General features: G+C 42.8%; 1 protein-coding gene across 1 annotated transcript in view; it reads right to left on the bottom strand.

Moving 5' to 3' along the window:
- The window catches only part of LOC309562217 (uncharacterized protein), a gene marked incomplete at both ends in the record, with an annotated part of 42,966 nt that overhangs the window by 16,074 nt on the left and 6,544 nt on the right, over positions 1-20,348 (bottom strand). The window contains one exon of the mRNA XM_082266344.1: positions 8,589-9,170. Coding sequence (XP_082122470.1) covers positions 8,589-9,170 — 582 coding nt within the window. The remainder of the gene's footprint in view (positions 1-8,588; positions 9,171-20,348) is intronic.

Below are 20,348 nucleotides of genomic sequence, written 5' to 3'. Positions count from 1 at the left end.
TATATTTAAAGTAGGATTCATTTACAGTGAAATCAAAATCCATCCAAGCATACTCATTACGCCAATAGGTACTTTATCAAGGGGCCCCTTGATGAAGTCATTATTGACATTCATTATGTCAATAACGTGTTGGACGGTGCACTACAAGACATACAGCCAGCACAGCAGAGATCTTGTCCTTAGTCACAGCCCAATCTAGTTGTACAGCTGGAGCTGTCATCCAGACTTTGTAGAGAGCAGTGAGCTGCAGGGGATATATCCCTCTTTTGGTTGGAAGTGTTTTGTAAGTGTGATTTTAACTTAATAAATTAATGCTTATAAGGAGAACATTATGGCTATAGTTATTCTGGTTTATTTGGCCAGCTAAAAGAGAAGAGCCAGTAAGCCATTACTGTAGCTGATCCCACCTTAATAAAAGGCAAAAAGTGCTATAGGACCTTTCACAATATGAAGGTCCATAGGTGTTAGGCCTGCCAGAGACCCCTACCGCTCCTCCAGTTTCCTGACCAGTAGTCTTGTTATCCCGGTATCAGGTGGAGGAGCGGAAAGGGTCCTGCAGCCAAAATATCGGGACCACAAATGAAAGTGCAACCAGCAAACTTAGGGAACAACAAATAAGAAAACACTCACGGTTTGGAGTAGGTTGGGAGCCAGACCCCAAAGGAGCGAAGTCCAGAAGAGTAGTCAGGAAAAAGCAAAGTTTGTTAGCAAGAGCTGGTACAGTCCAAAAGGGGTAATCTGAAAAGAGGTCAAGAGCGAGCCGAGAGCAATAGCCAGAGCCGGTACAGTCCAGAAGGGGTAATCCAAAGAGAGGTCCAGGTAAGCCAATGTCAGCAACAAAAGCAAAACATACACAGCAGACAACAGGAAGTAAAACCTATGCTCAGGCACTAGCAGGAAGTAGAAGAGGGTATATATAGGTCAGGGAATAAGATAACAGATTACAGCTGGCCACTGGGTGGTGCAAGAGTCTCATACCAAAAGGTAGGAGATAGTGAGAAACAAGCCCAGAATAGGAATCACCCAGTGGCTCAGTCAGCTGGGAAACGATCCAGAACACAGCAGACCACAAGATCAATTCCCAGCCAAGGCATGACAATAGGTCCCTGTTGGTGGTGGAGATTCACAAAAACACTGGGATTTGCCTTTTTATTGAGGGCAGAAGAACTTAATGCACATTCATCATGTTCCTCATTTGAACTGACAACCACTGCAGAGGTTATTAAACTTTTCTCACACGCCCGCTTAAGCAATTGTCTCCTGAACCCTGTTTCCTTGCAACTACTACAGTCACCCTTTTCTTCTATTCTATGCTTTCTTAAGGCCCGTACACACGTACCGATCGTCGGCATACAAACGTCGGCGGACATAAGATCTGCCGATTGTACGCTTGTTAGTATGGTGCCTCCGACAGCCGTCAGTGCACATTCTGCGGACAAGAATCTGTCTTGCAAGCTTTGAAATCTTTGTATGCCGACACCAGAACGGCAGATTGTTCGCCAGTCAGTACAGAAATCAGCCGACACACAGCTACAAATCCCAACACGCATGATCAAACCAAATGAGGTCCCGGAAGAATTTTCTCTAGTAAACTCAACATTTTATCCAGAAAGAACTTTCGGCTCGCGGCAGTCCAAGAAATAGGTGAAATGCGGAGCACATGCTCATCTTGATAAATGTGAGAAGAAGGAAGATGCTGCTCATAATGCCATACTTTTCTAATAAAAAGGCATGTGTTCTGTTATGATGAAGATAATGTTTGTATATTCTATCTGTTCTATCAAATTTTATAATTAAATAATTTGAACTCTTCACCATTTTTTTTTTTTTTTAACAGCAAAGATCTAACTATTGATATGACCCTTTATTCTTTTATGAATTAATGTATAAAATATATTTTTCAGGTTATGCACAATATTAAACATGTTAACAAATTCAGATAGGCCATTTTTTAGTTACAATTTTCTTTATTTTTTGGATCTCTGAAAAAACAAATGAAAACATCAATACTCTCCGTATAAAAAAAAAAAAAAACATAAAAAAGGTCCATTTGGACTAAATTAAATTAGAAACTGCCAAACAGGGGTAAAATAAATAATAGGGGGTTACAAAAATTAAAGTTGCTGGTAACTGTAATCAGGTTGCCACGAGGGCAGGTTTGGATCCTGCTGGCCATATTGCCACTGGCCACGTGGCATTTGGCGAGGTGGTGGCTGTTGTGGAGGTGGAGGTGGAGGGCATGGGTGCTCCTGGCATGCATGGCTGTGCTCATTAAGGATGCCGTTTTCAGCGTTTTGCAGCACATCCAGAATAATTTTTCTGGCATACTGACACTGCCTGAGGTCCACCTTATCTAAAATTTTGCCCGTCATGTTGCCGAAGGACTCATTGGCCTCCGGTTTGCGACGTAGGGCTATGGTGGCCTCCTGTATAAATTCATCGGTGATGTCGTCGATGTGTTTCCTCTTTTGCCTCCGTTTGGCAGGAGGAGGTGGTGGTGGAAAGAGTTCCACAGGCTCCTCAGGCTCCGCAGGCTCCCCAGGCTCCTGGCTGCAACCTGCCTCCTCCTCGGTGACACTTCCCTGTTGATGAAATGAACAATTGTTTAAAATGTTATAGTGTATATAAAAATGCATGTTTGTTATATTATTGTGAACAAATAGCAGACTTTACATACAGTGGCGTATCTAGGGTCTCCAGTGCCCTTGTTGAGGAGCTGTGTTTGGCAACAACCCCCCCCCCCAAGATCAATGTAAAAATGTAACCCCCCCCCCCCCCAAAAAATATAAAAGGGCATTAAATGTTTTTCATTTGTCCCTTGTTTGCCCAGTGTAGAGCTCTCTAGTGGGCAATCATTGTCTCAGGTGTGAAAAACAAGAAAGAGAGGGGTGAGAGATAGAGAGAGGGAGAGAAAGAGGGGGTGTGAGAGAGAGAGGAGGGGGGTTGCAGAGAGAGAGGGGCCTGAACTTGCAGAGGGCTTGATGTAGGGCATTAACGGTGAAGCGTTGCAGGAAAACATGAATAAGGGAGCCACCTGCCTTGCTGACCCACAGTGAGAGACCAGAGACATGGAAGCAAGGATGGATGTATCATTTGCAGGAGCTGTTAGTTTGTTAGTTTTGTTTTAAAAAGGTTGAGCCGGAGGAATGCTGAGGCTACAGCAGTGTTTGTTAGGACCAGAGGTGTGCTGGGGATGCAGCAGTGTTTGTAAGACCAGAGGTGTGCTGGGGATGCAGTGAGAGGCAGTCTCAGTCTCCTGGTCTTTTGGCTCAGCTGCTCTCAATGTTTTACACCTGCATGAAGCAGCTCTCAATGTTTTACACCTGCATGAAGCAGCTCTCAATGTTTTACACCTGCATGAATCCGCCTGCAAAGTGGATTGTTCAAAAAATCATTAAAACAATGCCAATGTTTTTGCGACCCACCCCCCTTGGCCTGCGCCCCTGGCGGTTGCCTGTCATGCCAACCCCTTGCTATGCCAGTTTACATAAAGGGTCAATTATGCTTTAGCTTATAATTTTGTTACATGATTAAATTTTAGCAGACAATATATAGTGAAATGCCATACCTGAGTAAAACTCTCCTCCAGGATATCTTCATCCTGGCTTGGATCAACTGACACTGAGCCCTCTGCCGAAGGCGAAGGCAGTGTTGAGATGGATGGCCTCGATTCCAAGGTGTCTGCCAGGAATCGCAGGTTATCAAAGTACCACAGCCGTGGTACATGTACATTCTGTGCACCTGCTCCAGACTTGGTGGTATCCTCAATTTTCTTAACCTCCCGCCTGTAGGCACTGCGAATGCTGTTAATTTTTCGCCGTACATACTCCACATTTGCCCCAGGACAGACGGGCTTGTAGAAGGCCACTAGGTGTTCAATGGCCTGTTGTTTTAGTTTCTTATTTTTATATTCTGCCGACTTGACTTTCCACAAACAGGGCAGTTGCCTGAACTCATCAATGAAACTGATGAGAAAGTTGTGTGTGGTGTAATTGTCCACCATTTTGCAGGACAGTATATGCCTGCAAGACACAACACAACATAAAACATATTAAAATAGCATGTATTTTGGGACATAATAAAGATATTCATAGTAAAAGCTGTATAGGGCCCAAAACACACACTTTCTATTAAAATAGTCGTACCTTTGTTTGTGGGGAAAAGTCGTGATTCGCCGCTCGATCGTGCTCCAACCCTCGATATGTCCGCTAGCGAATCGTCGGCCGAAAGATCTGGCGTCCTTTAAATACAGAGCATGCGTCAACTCCTCCTCCAGTGGCGGGCTTGTGCAGGGGTGTGTACGTGCTGAAGATCAGGCCTACATGCGACACTCACACCTGAAGCAGTGGAACAATCTTTTAATCAAGAAGAATGTCTGAAAGATCTCAGAGTTCATCAAGTGGGGGCCGAAGTGATTGGGCCACCAGAAAATCAAGGGCTACACCCATGACAAAGCCAGAAATGGTGGAGATGGTCTCCATTTTAGAAAAAATGGACTATGATGGCAAGTTGGCAAATTACGACCGGCCCAATGCCAGGAAAGATGGCATCATGGATAAGGTGGTGGCCTGTTTGCTAAAAAAATTCGGTGTGGAGCGATTGAAAGATCAAATTAGGAAACGGTGGTCCGACCTGAAACACCGTGAGCAGGATCAGCTGGGCCAAATCCATCGGATTTTGAAAAAAAGTAAGTTTTATTTTTTATTTATTTTTTTAAACATGCAATATGTTTTTTATAATTTTGTGTATGTTGTATTAACATGTCTAGATTATAATGTCTATGTAAAAAGTTAGATTACTCATTTTAGTTGTCATGTCGTGATTAGATCGATCTATTGTTGATGTTTTAGTATATGACATTAAAAGTCAGGAAGCCATAGTTAAAAATATATGTATTGTGTTGCAACGAACGTTCTTTCCTGCACGAATCTTCTCTGCAAACATTCCTATTAATCACAGATTATTAATCAAACCTTTAAATAGGAGAAAAACGAAAACTCCGTGCCAAACTATGGGAAAGGAGGAGGAGAGGTTTGGCAGCTCCATCGGCAGTTGTGGAAGAAGATGAGGACATGGGCCCAGATGGTGGCACAGATTCCACTAAAGGTAATTGGTTCCTATGCACAGTCAAACATTAATGTACCATATTTTTCGTAGATAACCATGTACATGTCTTCATATTTGTTACTAAAAGAGCTATCAAGCAGGGCACCATGTCCTAACAAATGTACCTCTTGTGACTTTTATGATATGGCAACTTTTTTGTATTATGTAGATGAAGACATTATTCCGGAAATAATCCTGGTGGAGCCAACAAGTGACCAGACACCAGAGCAACAAGAAGGTTGGTAGGCACAGATTTTTGTGTAGTGGGATCATAGAAATATGTGTATTTGCAATGATTGTTTAACCTTATATTCTTGTATTCCCTTACAAATTTACATTGCAGATGTTGCGTCATGCCAGGATGTGGCATCCCCAGAAAATGTCAGAACCCCGATCTCCTGGCAACTTGGCAAGCAGCGTGGAAGCCACTTCCGAAACTGTGGAGGATCCAGGACCAAGTGTCAGAGAGCCAGTTGTGTGCCCACGTAGGTTTTTTCATAATGATTTTTATCAGTGTTATTTGTAGCCTCCAATTGTCAACACTAGTTCCCTATGGGAGCCTCTTTATTTGAATGGAAGTGGCACCGTAAGTCGGATCAGGATGTTCTGACTTGCGGGGCAACTTGCGCTGTGAAGATTTGGGGGAACTACACAGACAAATTGAATAACCCACCGTGGGTGTCCCCCCCAAGTTCACAACCAGGCCTTTGGTGTGTGGTATTGAGTTTGAGGGTATGCCCACAACAAAAAGACAGCGTGGGTTACCCCCAAAACCCCTACCAGACCCTTATCCAAGCATGCAGCTTGTCAGGCCAGGAAAGAGAACGAGAAAGCGGACCAAACACCCCCTGGACCACAGCAGGACACATGCCCTCAACATGGGGGGGTTTTATTGCTTTGGGCCAGGGGGCCTCTGCACCGCACACCCAAAAGCACCTTGCTCCCATGTAGAGGAGGACAAGGGCCTCATCCCCACAACCCTGTCTGGTGGTTTTGGGGGGTCATGCGTCCAGGGGGTTCCTAGGACTTTGGAAGCAACCTTTAACAAAGGGTGGCCCCCAGATCCCAGACCCCAATCACTATGTGAATGGGTATGGGGTACATAGTACCCCTACACATTAACCACATAAATGGAAGTGTATGCAAATAACGACAGGAGACGTTTATGAAATGTTCTTAAAGATCTTCATCCGGTCTTCTCCACTCTGCTCTTTGGATCTTCTCCTCTCCAGTCTTCTGCTGTCCAATCTTCTGCTCTTATGTTGTCTGCTCTTTTGCCCTAGGCTCTTCTTCTTCCTCCTGTCCTCCTCCGATGCTGTTGCCGTGCATTCTGCCCGTCTCTGGTCTCTGCATCTTAATATATATACATTACGACCATGCCCTCACAATGACGTCATCATGCGTTCACACCCCTAATGAAAATATAGTAAGCTCAGGAGACCGTCAGAATCATCAGCAACAGCATTGGAGGAGGACAGGAGGAAGAAGAAGAGCCTAGGGCAAAAGAGCATAAGAACAGGGTAGGTATTAACTCAAGAGGATTTTAAGATTACCTGCACACCAAATGTTTCTCTATTATGACCTCATGTAGGTGATTCACATTGACTCCGTTGTATTTTATTTTCCAGATCATGTATTACATAGTTGCACTTTGGCCAAATTGACCCGTGAGGCTCTTCAATGCTGCTCAGACCTAGAGCAAATAAAGGAGACTGCAACGGCTTTGCAAACCAAAATGCGTGATTTTGTGGACATGCTTGGCAAATTCTAAAAAAAATTTTTTAAAAGTTTTTAATGTTTGTATTGGGATGTTCCTGATGTTCAAAATTTTATATAATCTTTTATGCCAGTTTTATGACACTCAGATGTTAAAGAGTGTACCCAAGTTTGGGAAAAGCACTTTACAACACCCTAACCCTAACCCTGTGAATGTTTGATACTAAAACATTTTTACATTCAACAATGTGTGTTCAATTCTTTATTAGACTTTCGTTGGGGGGTCGAGGTCTAAAGCTGTGTAAAGAAGCACTAAATGTATGATGGCTGTCCTATTCCCATATTTACATGTTAATGAAAGCATTTTGGACACTGCCATATGCGAGTTTCTGGAGGTGTCAATGAAATGTTAAAGATACCCCCAGTTTTAACGCATATCACAGTGCGATCTGACATTTCACACAGGATCGGATCACACAAGTTTGAACGACTGTGCGATCCTATCCTGATGCGGCTGAATAAATGCATCATGTGCGACTTTTGTGCGAGTGCAGTGCGAATTGAGCCATACAAACTGTATAGATGATTTTCGCATGAACATCTGATCGCATGTAATAAAGGAGCAGTATTACATGCCATCAGATGTGCAGTGTGAATTGAGACATATACACTTTGTATGGCTACATTCGCAATGAACACGCATACAAGTCGCACATGACCCATTATTTCGGATGTATCTGGATTGGATCGCACAGTGCTTAACACTTGTGGAATACAATCCTGTGCAAAAAGTAGGTGGCGGGTCACCCTTATGCAATGCTGGAAGGCTGCAAAGTCGCAGACTTCCCACATCGCATAAGTGTGACTCAACACTCAAGGTACTAGCAGTCCTAGGATTCAATATGGCATTGATATTGCCAGTAGCAATCAGTGTAGGGAGATCAGTGTAATCTATAGTGTATTGCTTGTTCGTTGCTCTAGTTCACTTTCCATTACCTATATATATATAACACTTTGAGATGAACAATGATCAAGTTTCACATAACACTGAAATATCCTAACATTGGTGGGCAGTGAGAAGGATGTCATAAATGAACACAACATAACAGGTGTAGGTACGTTGTTAATACCCTAATGTATTATATGAAATATATAGTATGGGCACCTTCTGGACAATGACCACCAATGTAAGATGACATTAGATGAACCTTGGGTGTGACCTAGTTCTCAATGTGAGAGGGTTTGTTGAAATTTTATGGGGTGCAGAAGGCCCTTGTATTTACACCACTGGCTAAAAAATAACACATGGCCATCATCACTTTGGATCAGCTGGTGAGAGACTACAGCAAAGAAACCCAATGATGAATGTATTAACCCTTCCAAAGTCACACATATATAACACATGATTTACACCAAAAATTATGTTGGCCATATGTGCCCAAATTATTAGAATCCACAATACAGAATCATAGCAATTTTTGTTTAATGTGTTCTAAAATAATAGATCGCTGACATTTATCTTGTGTGTCAAATCTTTAACAACATTAATGTGTGTGTGACATTGATTGCTGCCATGACACAGCTCCTCTCCCCAAGAAATAGTCCAGATATTCCTGGTGGATCTGACGGGCCCTGTGTGATGCCAATCCTGACCGTCCAACTTGCATTGACGTCATGGACTCCACTTGGTCTGGAGGTTGGGCCTCTCCACTTGTACCTGGCATAGCAGGGTCTGTATCCAGTTGCTGCAAAACATAATTGTGTACATTCCTGCGTAGGAAGTTGTGCAAAATGCAGCAACACAAGACCACATTATCCACTTTGTACAGTGCCAGGTGTATGGACGTCAGGAATATCCGGAACCGGTTGGCCATTATCCCGAAGGCATTCTCCAAAACTCTGCGAGCTCTGGACAACCGGTAGTTGTAAATCCTTTGGTCGGGGGTGAGGTTCCTCTGAGGGTAGGGCTTCATGAGATGCTCCCCAAGCGCAAAAGCATCATCTGCGATAAACACAAAGCTCATCCCCTCAACAGTTTGCTCCCTGGATGGCAGGTTCAGAGTGCCGTTCTTTAGACGACGAGCGAACTCCGTCTGCTCAATAACTCCCCCATCCGAATTGCGGCCATTTTTGCCAATATCCAAATAAATAAACTCATAGTTTGCATTAACTATGGCTAGCATGACTATACTAAAAAAACCTTTATAATTATAATAAAATGTGCCGGAATTCGGAGGGGGGACAATGCGGACGTGCTTCCCATCAATAGCACCCCCACAATTGGGAAAATTCCACTTCTCCAGAAATTGAGCAGAAATCTCCAGCCATTGCTCTGCGTTTGAAGGAAACTGTGGGGAAACAAAAAAAAAATAAAAATTAGTGCTTGAGCACATCACATTATTAATTACACACACAGTTGTCTGTTAAATGCTTATGCAACTTGTTAAAAATATAAACAACAGGAAGGCAAACGTTTGGATTAGGGGATGTAACTGTAATGTTCCGGTACCTTTGGTACCCTAAATTACACTTTCTACAAGTGTATGCGCCCCACCATTTACTTTTGGAAAAGGTGCGCATACACCTTTAAGACTGGAGCTGTCATCACCCAGCGCCGGACTAGATGGCTATTTAAAGCGCCGGTTCTCACTCACATGTGTTCGTTCAAACACCCTTACCTGGATGCTAACCTTGCTTGAAGCTTCCATGCTTGCAAGCTTACCTCGCTGATGGAACCTCGCCGCGCTGATCCCTGTATCCCGCTACTGGATCATCCGCCTCTCCTGAACCACCCTTCGGCTGTATCCCTAATAGTGCTAAGTACCCCGCAGGGGAATTCTCTATAAACTTATACTAAGCTTACACTATCTAGCTCTGCATAGTAAAGACTGTTTATCACATCTGCATAACTAGATTGCTAGCTCTTGAGACTACTGCTACTTTTCTGCACTGGGTTGATCTCTTTTGTATGTCCACCTGCTATTCTGTCATCTGCTACCATACAACATTGCTAAACCTTCCTGCATCCATCTGCTACTATCTCACCTTCAAGTGTCTATCACCTACCACCTCCACTCAACCTATCCCTCAACCTTCATCATTGTGTTACCACATACATAAAGTCATTCTAGGAACCAGCTTGCTAATTGTGTGTATTTACTGGCTGAAATAAGACCTTCCACACATGACGAGTCATTGAGGTTGGGAATGGTATCTCAGCATATCTCTTACATGACTACTGACGTGGAACTATTTCTGCAGCTGAAAATCCACACCATATAAGAAACGCAGGAGCGTTACAGTAACATATACATACATTTATTTTCAACCTCCTATTGTTCTTATATTGTAAAGGGCCATACACACTATAAGATTCTCTGAAGACTTTTTCCTGCAGATTTACCTTTTCTATGTAGTGCAAGGGCCTACCAGATTGCATAGGATTTGAAAGTGTTTGTTGGACCTCATATTATTTGGTTTAGGTAAATTGGAAGGATAAATTGTTCTGACAATCTTATAGTGTATATGGCCCATTTTACTCACCAGCTAGAGCAGAGATTTACAAACTATGGCCCTCCAGCTGTTGCAGAACTACACATCCCATGAGGCCTTGTAATTCTATGACATTCACAGACATGACTAGGCATGATGGAAATTGTAGTTCCTGAACAACTGGAGGGCCGTAGTTTGAAGACCTCAGAGCTTGAGCTTTGGTATATGCTGACTTTGAGATTTAGCATGTGGGTGGGGGATGGGTAAGTAAAACTGGGCATTTATACATCAATAAGGGCTTGTGGTCAGTGAAGGTTTTAACCTCATTACATAAACATACACAATCATAGGTGGGAATGGATGGACTGATGTATTTTAGATAAATCATAAACTAGGTAATAAAACATTGGCCAAGGAATAATTGTTTGAGAAAAAGTAATAAAATGACCCAAATTAAAAATACTGTTAACAGGCAATGCGTTTAGGGACACATAGGAGAAAATGCTGGGGTGGTTAGTGGGTAATTTTACAAATGGTTAAGATAATCTACATCTTTACTACTATGTGCATGCGGTGTAACGCTCCTGCGTTTTTAGTATAGGCTGGATTTGCAGCTGCAAAATCTCCACTCAGTAGTCATGTAGAGATGTGTTGAATACCAGATCCAACTCTCCAGGACTCATCACCGTGGGCCTGTCAGCTTCAACATACAGATATATACACACTCAATGAGATGTTCCTGGAGTGATAGGATGTATATGATAGTATGAAGGTGATGTGCTGAAGGGACAGGTGTGAACAGTGACAAGGATGGTAATCACTTGATAGGTTTGTATAGGAGAGTTCAAGATGGTATTTAGGAATGCAGATAGGTTAGTATCGAGTATGCTAACAGGTGGTGAGGACAGCAGATGACAAATACAGGATAGACTAACCCAGTGCAAGGATAGATAGTAGTAGACAGGAGAGCTAGCAATCTATGCAGCAGTGCAGATGATAGATGGTAGTAGGCTCAAGAGCTAGCAATCTATGTAACAGTGCAGATGATAGGATAGTATGGATAGGTAGTAACAGTCCTTAATGTGCATAGGTAGATAGTGCAATAAGGTTATGGAGGGTTCCCCTGCGGGTACTTATCACTTGTAATGTTAGTAGTTTAGAGAGGTCCAGTAGATAAGGAATGATCCGGTAGCGAGATACAGGGATCAGTAGCGAGGTTCCGGTCTGCTCCAGGTAAAGGGAATAGCTGGAGGTTCCGATCGAGAGACAGGCTTGAAAGCATGTGGATAACAAGGCAGGTTGAACGAACAATGTGAGTGAGACCGCCGGCGGTTGAAATAGCTGCTCTGCGGCGCTCAGCAGTGACATCATCGTTCTTAAAGGTATATGCGTACCACCTGAAGAGAAAGGTGGGACGCATTACAGAGAAAGTGGTGATTAAGGGTACCGGAGGTACCAGAATCTTACAGTACCCCCCCCCTTAAGGCCGGCTCCGGAAGGCCTATAGGACAGGTTTCTCTGGGTGTTTCGAGTGAAAGTTCCGTATAAGTCTAGGCGCATGAATATCAGAGGTATCTAGCCAGGTGTTGTCTTGGGGTCCATAGTTCTTCCATCTTATGAGATACTGGAGTCTTCCTCTATGGATGCGAGAATCCAAAATTTCCTTGATCTCATACTCTTCTCCGCCTTCAACTTGTATTGGAGGTGGAGGCAAGATGGTAGGCCTTATTCCTTGGTTAGGAACATGGGGCTTCAGTAGTGACACATGGAAGTTGGGATGGATCTTGAGATCTGCTGGTAGGGTGAGCTGTACTGCAGCTTTTCCGATAAGTTTTTTAATTGGGAAGGGTCCCAAAAATAAAGGTCCAAGCTTCTTGCTAGGGATTTTTAATCTTAAGTTCTTTGTAGATAGCCAAACAAGGTCCCCAATAGCATACTGAGGAGAAGGTCTTCTACGAAGGTCGTAGTACTTTTTTTGTTGACTGTGAGCGTGTGATATAGTGGTATTGAGTAAACCCAAAGAGTCTTTTATTTGGGTAAGGTAATCCGAGGCTACTGGGTTACTCGATGGCAGGATGCGTGGTGGAAGAAGAGTGGGATGAAACCCATAGTTCAAGTAGAACGGACTTTGCTTCGTAGTACTGTGGGTTGCGTTGTTGTAAGCAAATTCTGCTAGAGGAAGGAGATCCACCCAATCATCCTGCAAGTATGATGTGTAGCAACGTAGATATTGCTCAATGCACTGGTTGACTCTTTCAGTCTGTCCGTTGGTCTGAGGATGGTAGGGAGAAGTGAGCTTTCGCTCAATGCGTAAAATTTGACAAAGTGCTTGCCAAAATTTAGAGATGAATTGTGAACCACGGTCGGACAAAAGAGTTTTTGGAATTCCATGCAACTTAAACACATGTTTCATCAGTAGTTCTGCTTTTTGTTTAGATGAAGGTAGTCTACGGATAGCAATGAAATGTGCCATCTTTGTCAAGTGGTCCACTGACACTAGGATGGTATTAAATCCTTTAGAAGGTGGTAGTTCTACTATGAAATCTAAGGACACAACTTCCCATGGAACCTGGGGTATTGGTAGACTACAAAGTAGTCCAGATGGTTTTGTAGTGTCAATTTTGGACCTTGCACAGATGTCACATGAAGAAACAAATTTTTGTACAGACGTCTTCATATCAGGCCACCAAAACTGCCTGGTGAGCAAATTAAAGGTTTTCGTTATACCCATATGTCCTGCCATGGGCACATCATGCGATAACTCCAAGATCTTGGTGCGCATAGTAGGGGGTATGTAGAGTTTGTCATTGTAATAGAGGAAGCCTTCTGCATCAGTACTTAGTTGTGGTGGAGGTGAATCCATTCTTATACTGTGCAAAATCTCTTCCTTCAAGGAACGGACAACACCAATAATGCGTTCATAGGGTATTATGGGAATGGAAGGGATTTCGGCGCAGTTATCTTCGGTTAATCGTGATAGCGCATCCGCTTTTTTATTTTTGTCTGCAGGCGTGTAGGTCACTAGGAAATTAAATCTTAAAAAGAATAATGACCATTGTACCTGCCGGTGGAAGAGAGTCTTGTTAGTCTGGAGGTATTGAAGGTTTTTATGATCTGTATATATGAGTATTGGTAACTGGGTACCTTCGAGCAGATGTCGCCAATTCTCCAGTGCCAGTTTTATGGCAAGCAACTCCTTTTCACCCACTGGGTAATTCACCTCTGGGCTGCTTAGTGATTTTGAAAAGAAAGCAACTGGGTGGAGTGATGAAGTGTTTGTTGGTCGTTGGGAGAGAACTGCTCCTACTGCCATATTTGATGCATCTACCTCTAGAATATATTGGAGGGATGGGTCTGGATGGCGTAGTATGGGAGCAGAAGTAAAGCTTGATTTTAACAAGCAGAAAGCTTGATTTGCTTCTTCTGACCATTTGAATGTTTTTTTTATACTTGTCAGTTGTGTGAGAGGTCTCACAATAGCGGAAAAGTTCTTGATGAACTTCCTATAGAAGTTCGAGAATCCAAGGAATCGCTGTAGGGCCTTACGAGTTGTTGGTATAGGCCAGTCTAGAATACAGGATATCTTACTCATATCCATCTTAATTCCAGTTTTGGATATGAAGTATCCTAGAAATAATATTTCTTCTTTATGAAATAGACATTTTTTTAATTTCACATATAGTCTGTGTGAGAGCAGTCTGGACAACACAAGTCTTACATGTTTTATGTGTTCAGGCATAGATCGAGAATAAATAAGTATATCGTCTAGGTATACTACAACACAGACATCAAGTAAGTCTCTAAAGATGTCGTTTATGAATCTTTGGAAAGCTGCGGGAGCATTACATAGCCCGAATGGCATCACAAGGTATTCGAATAGTCCGTATCTGGTTCTGAATGCTGTTTTCCACTCATCCCCGTCACGGATTCGGATTAGGTTGTATGCCCCTTTCAGGTCTAATTTGGTGAAATAAGTAGCCCCACGCACCTGTTCAATAAGTTCAGGGATGAGCGGCAAAGGATAGCGATCCTTTATCGTAATCGTGTTTAATTGCCTATAATCGATAATAGGCCTGAGACTGGAATCTTTATTGCGGACAAAGAAAAGTCCTGCAGCAGTGGAAGAAGTAGAGGGTCTAATGAACCCTTTTGTCAAATTCTCATCCAAGTATTCCTTGAGATGAGAAAGTTCATCCTGTGAAAGGGGATAAACATGACCGAAAGGCAATTTGCTGTTAGGGAGTAGATCGATAGTGCAATCGTAATCCCTATGGGGAGGCAACACTTGAGCATTTTTCTCAAGGAACACTTCGGACAGATCCTGATAGCATAGTGGTGCAATTTCATCTGACACCACAGACAGAATCTTCCCATAAAATGGGAGGTTACACGTATTCTCACAATAGTGAGAAGGGAAAACCAAAGTCCGTTTTTTCCAATCTATGATTGGTTGGTGTGTGTGTAACCAGGGAAGTCCCAAAATAATAGGAAAATGGGGTGAGGATAGTATGTCAAAGGTGATGGTCTCCACATGTGATTCGTTGGTAGTGGCAAGGAGTGCCTGTGTCTGGTTGGTGATTGGACCAGAAGACAGTGGAATACCATTAATGAAACTAACAGAAACAGGCTTAGATTTTGAAATAATAGGTATTTTATTTAAGGTAACAAAGCGTGTATCAATATAGTTTCCACAAGATCCAGTGTCGACCATAGCCTTGGTGGTGATCCTAGTTTGGTCCCACTGTAATATTAAATGAACAAAAAGATAGGAAGTCGTTAATCCTCCCAGCAAGACATGTGAACACTCACCCTCTTTTTTGCGGACAAGGGGACAGGTGCTTATCAAATTATCCGAGGATGCGCAGTACATGCAGAGATTTCTGGATGTTCTTCTAGCTCGTTCAGTAGTCGTTAAAGGTGGGCATATGGTTCCTACATCCATGGGAGTAGGGTCAACGGCCGTAATCTGAGAAGGACTAGACAATGGCATTCCCATCTTTTCAGCCCTTCTTTCTCGCAGTCGTCTGTCGATGTTGATACTAAGTTGTATCAAGGCCTCCAAGGTGCCAGGTAAATCCGCTCGGGCGAGCTCGTCTTTAACAGCTTCCGATAACCCGAGTCTGAATTGAGTTCGCAAAGATGTGTCATTCCACCCTGAATCAAGGGTCCATCTTTTGAACTCAGATACAAAGTCTTCTACAGGTCTCCTTCCTTGTTTTAAGGCCCTCAACTGAATATCAGCAGTACTCTGCCTATTGGGGTCATCGTATAAACTAGCGAGTTCCGCTAGGAATAAGGAATAGGTGTTGAGAATCTGATCATTATTCTCAAAGAGAGAGTCTGCCCAGGCCCGTGGATCACCCGTCAAGTAAGAAATAACGGTACAGACTTTTATTTGATCAGTGGGGTATGTACGAGGTTTTAACAAAAAAAGCAATTGACATGCGTTTTTGAATTCACGAAATTTTTTCCGATCACCTGTAAACACTAGAGGAGGGTTTATTTTAGGTTCAGGAGGCTGAACAGCAGTAAGCCGTGAGAGCTGGGTTACCTGCTGTGTTAGAGTCTGATTCTTTTCTTGTACGTCAGTCAGAGCAAGTATTAACGCTTTTACTTGTTGTGTTAATTGTGTCACTTGAGTGGGTAATTCTGCTGAATCCATTTTTAAGTTTCGTTCAATCTGTAACGCTCCTGCGTTTTTAGTATAGGCTGGATTTGCAGCTGCAAAATCTCCACTCAGTAGTCATGTAGAGATGTGTTGAATACCAGATCCAACTCTCCAGGACTCATCACCGTGGGCCTGTCAGCTTCAACATACAGATATATACACACTCAATGAGATGTTCCTGGAGTGATAGGATGTATATGATAGTATGAAGGTGATGTGCTGAAGGGACAGGTGTGAACAGTGACAAGGATGGTAATCACTTGATAGGTTTGTATAGGAGAGTTCAAGATGGTATTTAAGAATGCAGATAGGTTAGTATCGAGTATGCTAACAGGTGGTGAGGACAGCAGATGACAAATACAGGATAGACTAACCCAGTGCAAGGATAGATAGTAGTAGACAGGAGAGCTAGCAATCTATGCAGCAGTGCAGATGATAGATGGTAGTAGGCTCAAGAGCTAGCAATCTATGTAACAGTGCAGATGATAGGATAGTATGGATAGGTAGTAACAGTCCTTAATGTGCATAGGTAGATAGTGCAATAAGGTTATGGAGGGTTCCCCTGCGGGGTACTTATCACTTGTAATGTTAGTAGTTTAGAGAGGTCCAGTAGATAAGGAATGATCCGGTAGCGAAATACAGGGATCAGTAGCGAGGTTCCGGTCTGCTCCAGGTAAAGGGAATAGCTGGAGGTTCCGATCGAGAGACAGGCTTGAAAGCATGTGGATAACAAGGCAGGTTGAACGAACAATGTGAGTGAGACCGCCGGCGGTTGAAATAGCCGCTCTGCGGCGCTCAGCAGTGACATCATCGTTCTTAAAGGTATATGCGTACCACCTGAAGAGAAAGGTGGGACGCATTACAGATGTGGTCATTAAGGGTACCGGAGGTACCAGAATCTTACATGCGGACAGAGGGTAGTTACAAAATAATGGCCTGTGTCAATTGCTGTACATCCAAAAACCTAATAATTCTGGTGAAAAAACTAATACATGTAATGTAAAAAATCAAACATACCTTGATATAGTCCTTCTGCAAGACCTTGATGATGGCAGAGCAGGTCTCAGGGATGATGACTCCAAGTGCTTGGGGGGAGATGCCTGTGGTGAACTTCAGATCCTGCAGGCTTCTCCCTGTTGCAAGATACCTCAACGTCGCAATTAACCTTTGCTCAGGAGTAATTGAAAGCCGCATACAAGTATCCTGCTTCAGAATATAGGGGGACAAAAGGGCAAGAAGACGGTAAAAGATGGGATCCGTCATCCTCAAATAATTCCTGAAGTCATCAGGATTATTTTCCTGGAGCTCCCTCAGCAAGGACATATGAGAAAATTGATCACGGTTAAGCAACCAATTTTTTGTCCAGGAGGTCCGCTTCTTCTTCCTATTGCTCGTACGTCGTCTCAGAGCCAAAACTCCAACACTAACGACAGCAACGGACGAATTCACGGTCGCCATAATAAATTCTCGAACGATGTCTCGGAAAATAGCGAAATGTCGTTAACCAAACAAATGCTACCGAAATCAGCGCGAGATGCCCAGAAGGGTCCCGGCCAAACACTCACTTCCTCTTTTGTAGCGGCGAACGTGCGTGGAACGTAGTGACGTCATTTTCTGTCGGCAGACAAATGTCCTGGGCAAGTTTTGAGCACTTTTCAACAGACAAACAACAAACACGCCAGCCGTGAACATTTGTAGGACGTTCTGTCGGCTGACGATCGGTACGTATGTACGGGCCTTTACTCACATCTTCAAACTCTCCCTATCTACTGGCACCTTCCCCTCCTCTCTAAAACATGCACCAACTATTCCCATGATTAAAAACTGGACACCACCATCCTTAACAGATTAAGACCTACCCCCTTGCTCCCATTCACCTCTAAACATTTAGAACGCCTATTCTACAACTGTCTGAACTCCTAACTCACTGAAAACACCCTGTTTGACCTCTTACAGTCTGGCTTACTCTCAGCACTCCAAGAAACTGCCCTACTGAAACTAATGATTTACGATCTGCTAAAACCAACAGCCACTACTCCATACTTTTTCTACTAGACCTCTCTGCAGCCTTTGATGCTGAAGACCACCTGCTCCTTTCTCAATAAACTTCACTCCATTCACCTCCAAGATTCTGCTCTTTCCTGGTTCTCTTCCTATCTATCACAGCGCTCCTTCAGTGTTACCTATAACTCTGGCTACTCCTCTCCATTTCCTCTTTCTGTAGAAGTCCCCCAAGGCTCTGTTCTTGGACCCCTTCTCTTCTTTATCTTCACCTCCTCGTCGGTCACTTGATAAACTCCCACGGCTTCTAGTATAATCTCTACGCTGATTACACCCAAGTCTAACTGCTTACCTCACTCCTTGAGTCTTCTCTGGAATTACTAACTAACTGACATATCAAAGTGGATGTCACACCACTTCGTCAAACTCAGTCTTTCAAAAACCGAGCTGGTAATATTCACCCCGCTTATGCCCTCCTCCCTGACCTTTCCATCAAGATCAGTAATACAACTATCAGTCCCTCACTTCACACCAGGGTGCTAGGGGTAATCCTAGACTCTGACCTGTCCTTTTGGCCCCAAATCCAGTCGCTGTCAAAAGCTTGTAGACTTCACTTCTGTAACATCTCTAAAATTCACCTCTTTTTAAGTAATGAAACCATCAAGCTACTCCTTCACTCCCTTGTTATCTCTGGCCTTGACTATTGCAACTCCCTCCTCATAGGCCTACCACTCTATAGGCTATCACCTCTTCAGTCTATCATGAAGACTGCTGCCAGACTCATCTACCTTACCAGCCACTCAGTGTCTGCCACCCCCTCTGCCAATCCCTCCACTGGCTTTCGATTGCCCAACAAATCCAGAATCATCCCCCACAGATATAACCATTTATACCACTTACCCCACCCAAATAGATTGCAAGCTTTTACAAGTAGTGCCCTTCTAACCTTCTTGTATCTTATCCACTTCACCCCTACAAGATTTACATACCCCCCTTCATGACCAGGCCATTTTTTGCTGTGTGAGGTTGCGCTATTTTAACTGACAATTGCGGAGTCATGCAACGCTGTACACAAATTAAATGTACATATTTTTTCACACAAATAGAGCTTTCTTTTGGTGATATTTGATCACCTCTGGGTTTTTTATTATATAAAAGAAAAAAGACAGACAATTATGAAAAAAAAAAAACAATATTTTTAACTTTTTGCTATAAAACATATCCCATAACAAAAATCAAATCTCTTAATGAATTTTGTGCAAAATGTATTCTGCTACACGTTTGGTAAAAAAAAATCCCAATAAATGTATATTGATTGTTGTGTTTGAAAGTTATAGCATCTATATAGCATCTATATATGGTATATATACTGGAATTTTTATTATTATTTATTTTTTTTATACTAGTAATGGTGGCGATCAGGGACTTACAACAGAACTGCAATACTGCAGCGGTCAATCTGACACTAACTGATGCTGGAGGGAACTAACTAATTGCCACGGATATCAACAGTACCATTGTTACAGTAATTAGTGCTAATATGCACTGTTGCTGTACTAATGACACTGGGAAGGAAGGAGTTAACATATAGAGTGATCAAGGTATTAAAGTAAAGTGAATAAGAAGAAGAAAAAACCTGAAATGTGAAATAAAAAATAGTATAGCTTATATTCCTCAGAGGGGTGAACCAACACACTAAAGGGCTAGCTCAATAACCAATATACAGTGATACCTCGGTTCACGAACACTTCTGTTCACGAACAACTCGGTTCACGAACAGAAAAGTTCATAAAAATATGCTCCGGTTCACGAACTCCACTTCGGTTCACGAACAGGAGCCGTGGCCATTTTAATGCTATTTCCAGGCTGTCACATGGTCTTGACTTCCTGTAGGCAGATCGTGGAGAGAAGAAGAGACACAGAAAGAAGTACTGTGAGTACTGTGAAGACACTTTTTGCTTTTTAGTGTGCTTTTTTGCACATACAGTACTGTACTACTGTACTGTACAATACTGTACAGTACTTGTGTACAATACTGTACTTACTGTATTGTATTTCACAGCCTCCCACCTGCCTTCCTCCATGCCAGAAGTCATCTCAAGCAAGGTTAGTGTTCTCTCTTTATACATTACTATACTGTACTAATGTGTATTGTAATTTGTTTCATATTTTTGTGCTTCAAAAACCCCAAAAAAAAGGTCAGAACGGATTAACCGGATTTACATTGAACCCTATGGGAAAATGTGCCTCGGTTCACAACCAATTCGGTTCGCGACCAGAGTCAGTTCACGAATTAAGTTCGTGAACCGAAGTATCACTGTAAATACAAATTCAATATTCAGTAGAAATCTGAAAAACCTCTGAA

This window comes from Pelophylax lessonae (assembly GCF_965119305.1).
Source record: "Pelophylax lessonae genome assembly, chromosome: 8".
Taxonomy (NCBI): Eukaryota; Metazoa; Chordata; class Amphibia; order Anura; family Ranidae; genus Pelophylax; species Pelophylax lessonae.
Note: the sequence above shows the minus strand (reverse complement) of the source record. Positions and strands in the feature narration are given on the sequence as shown.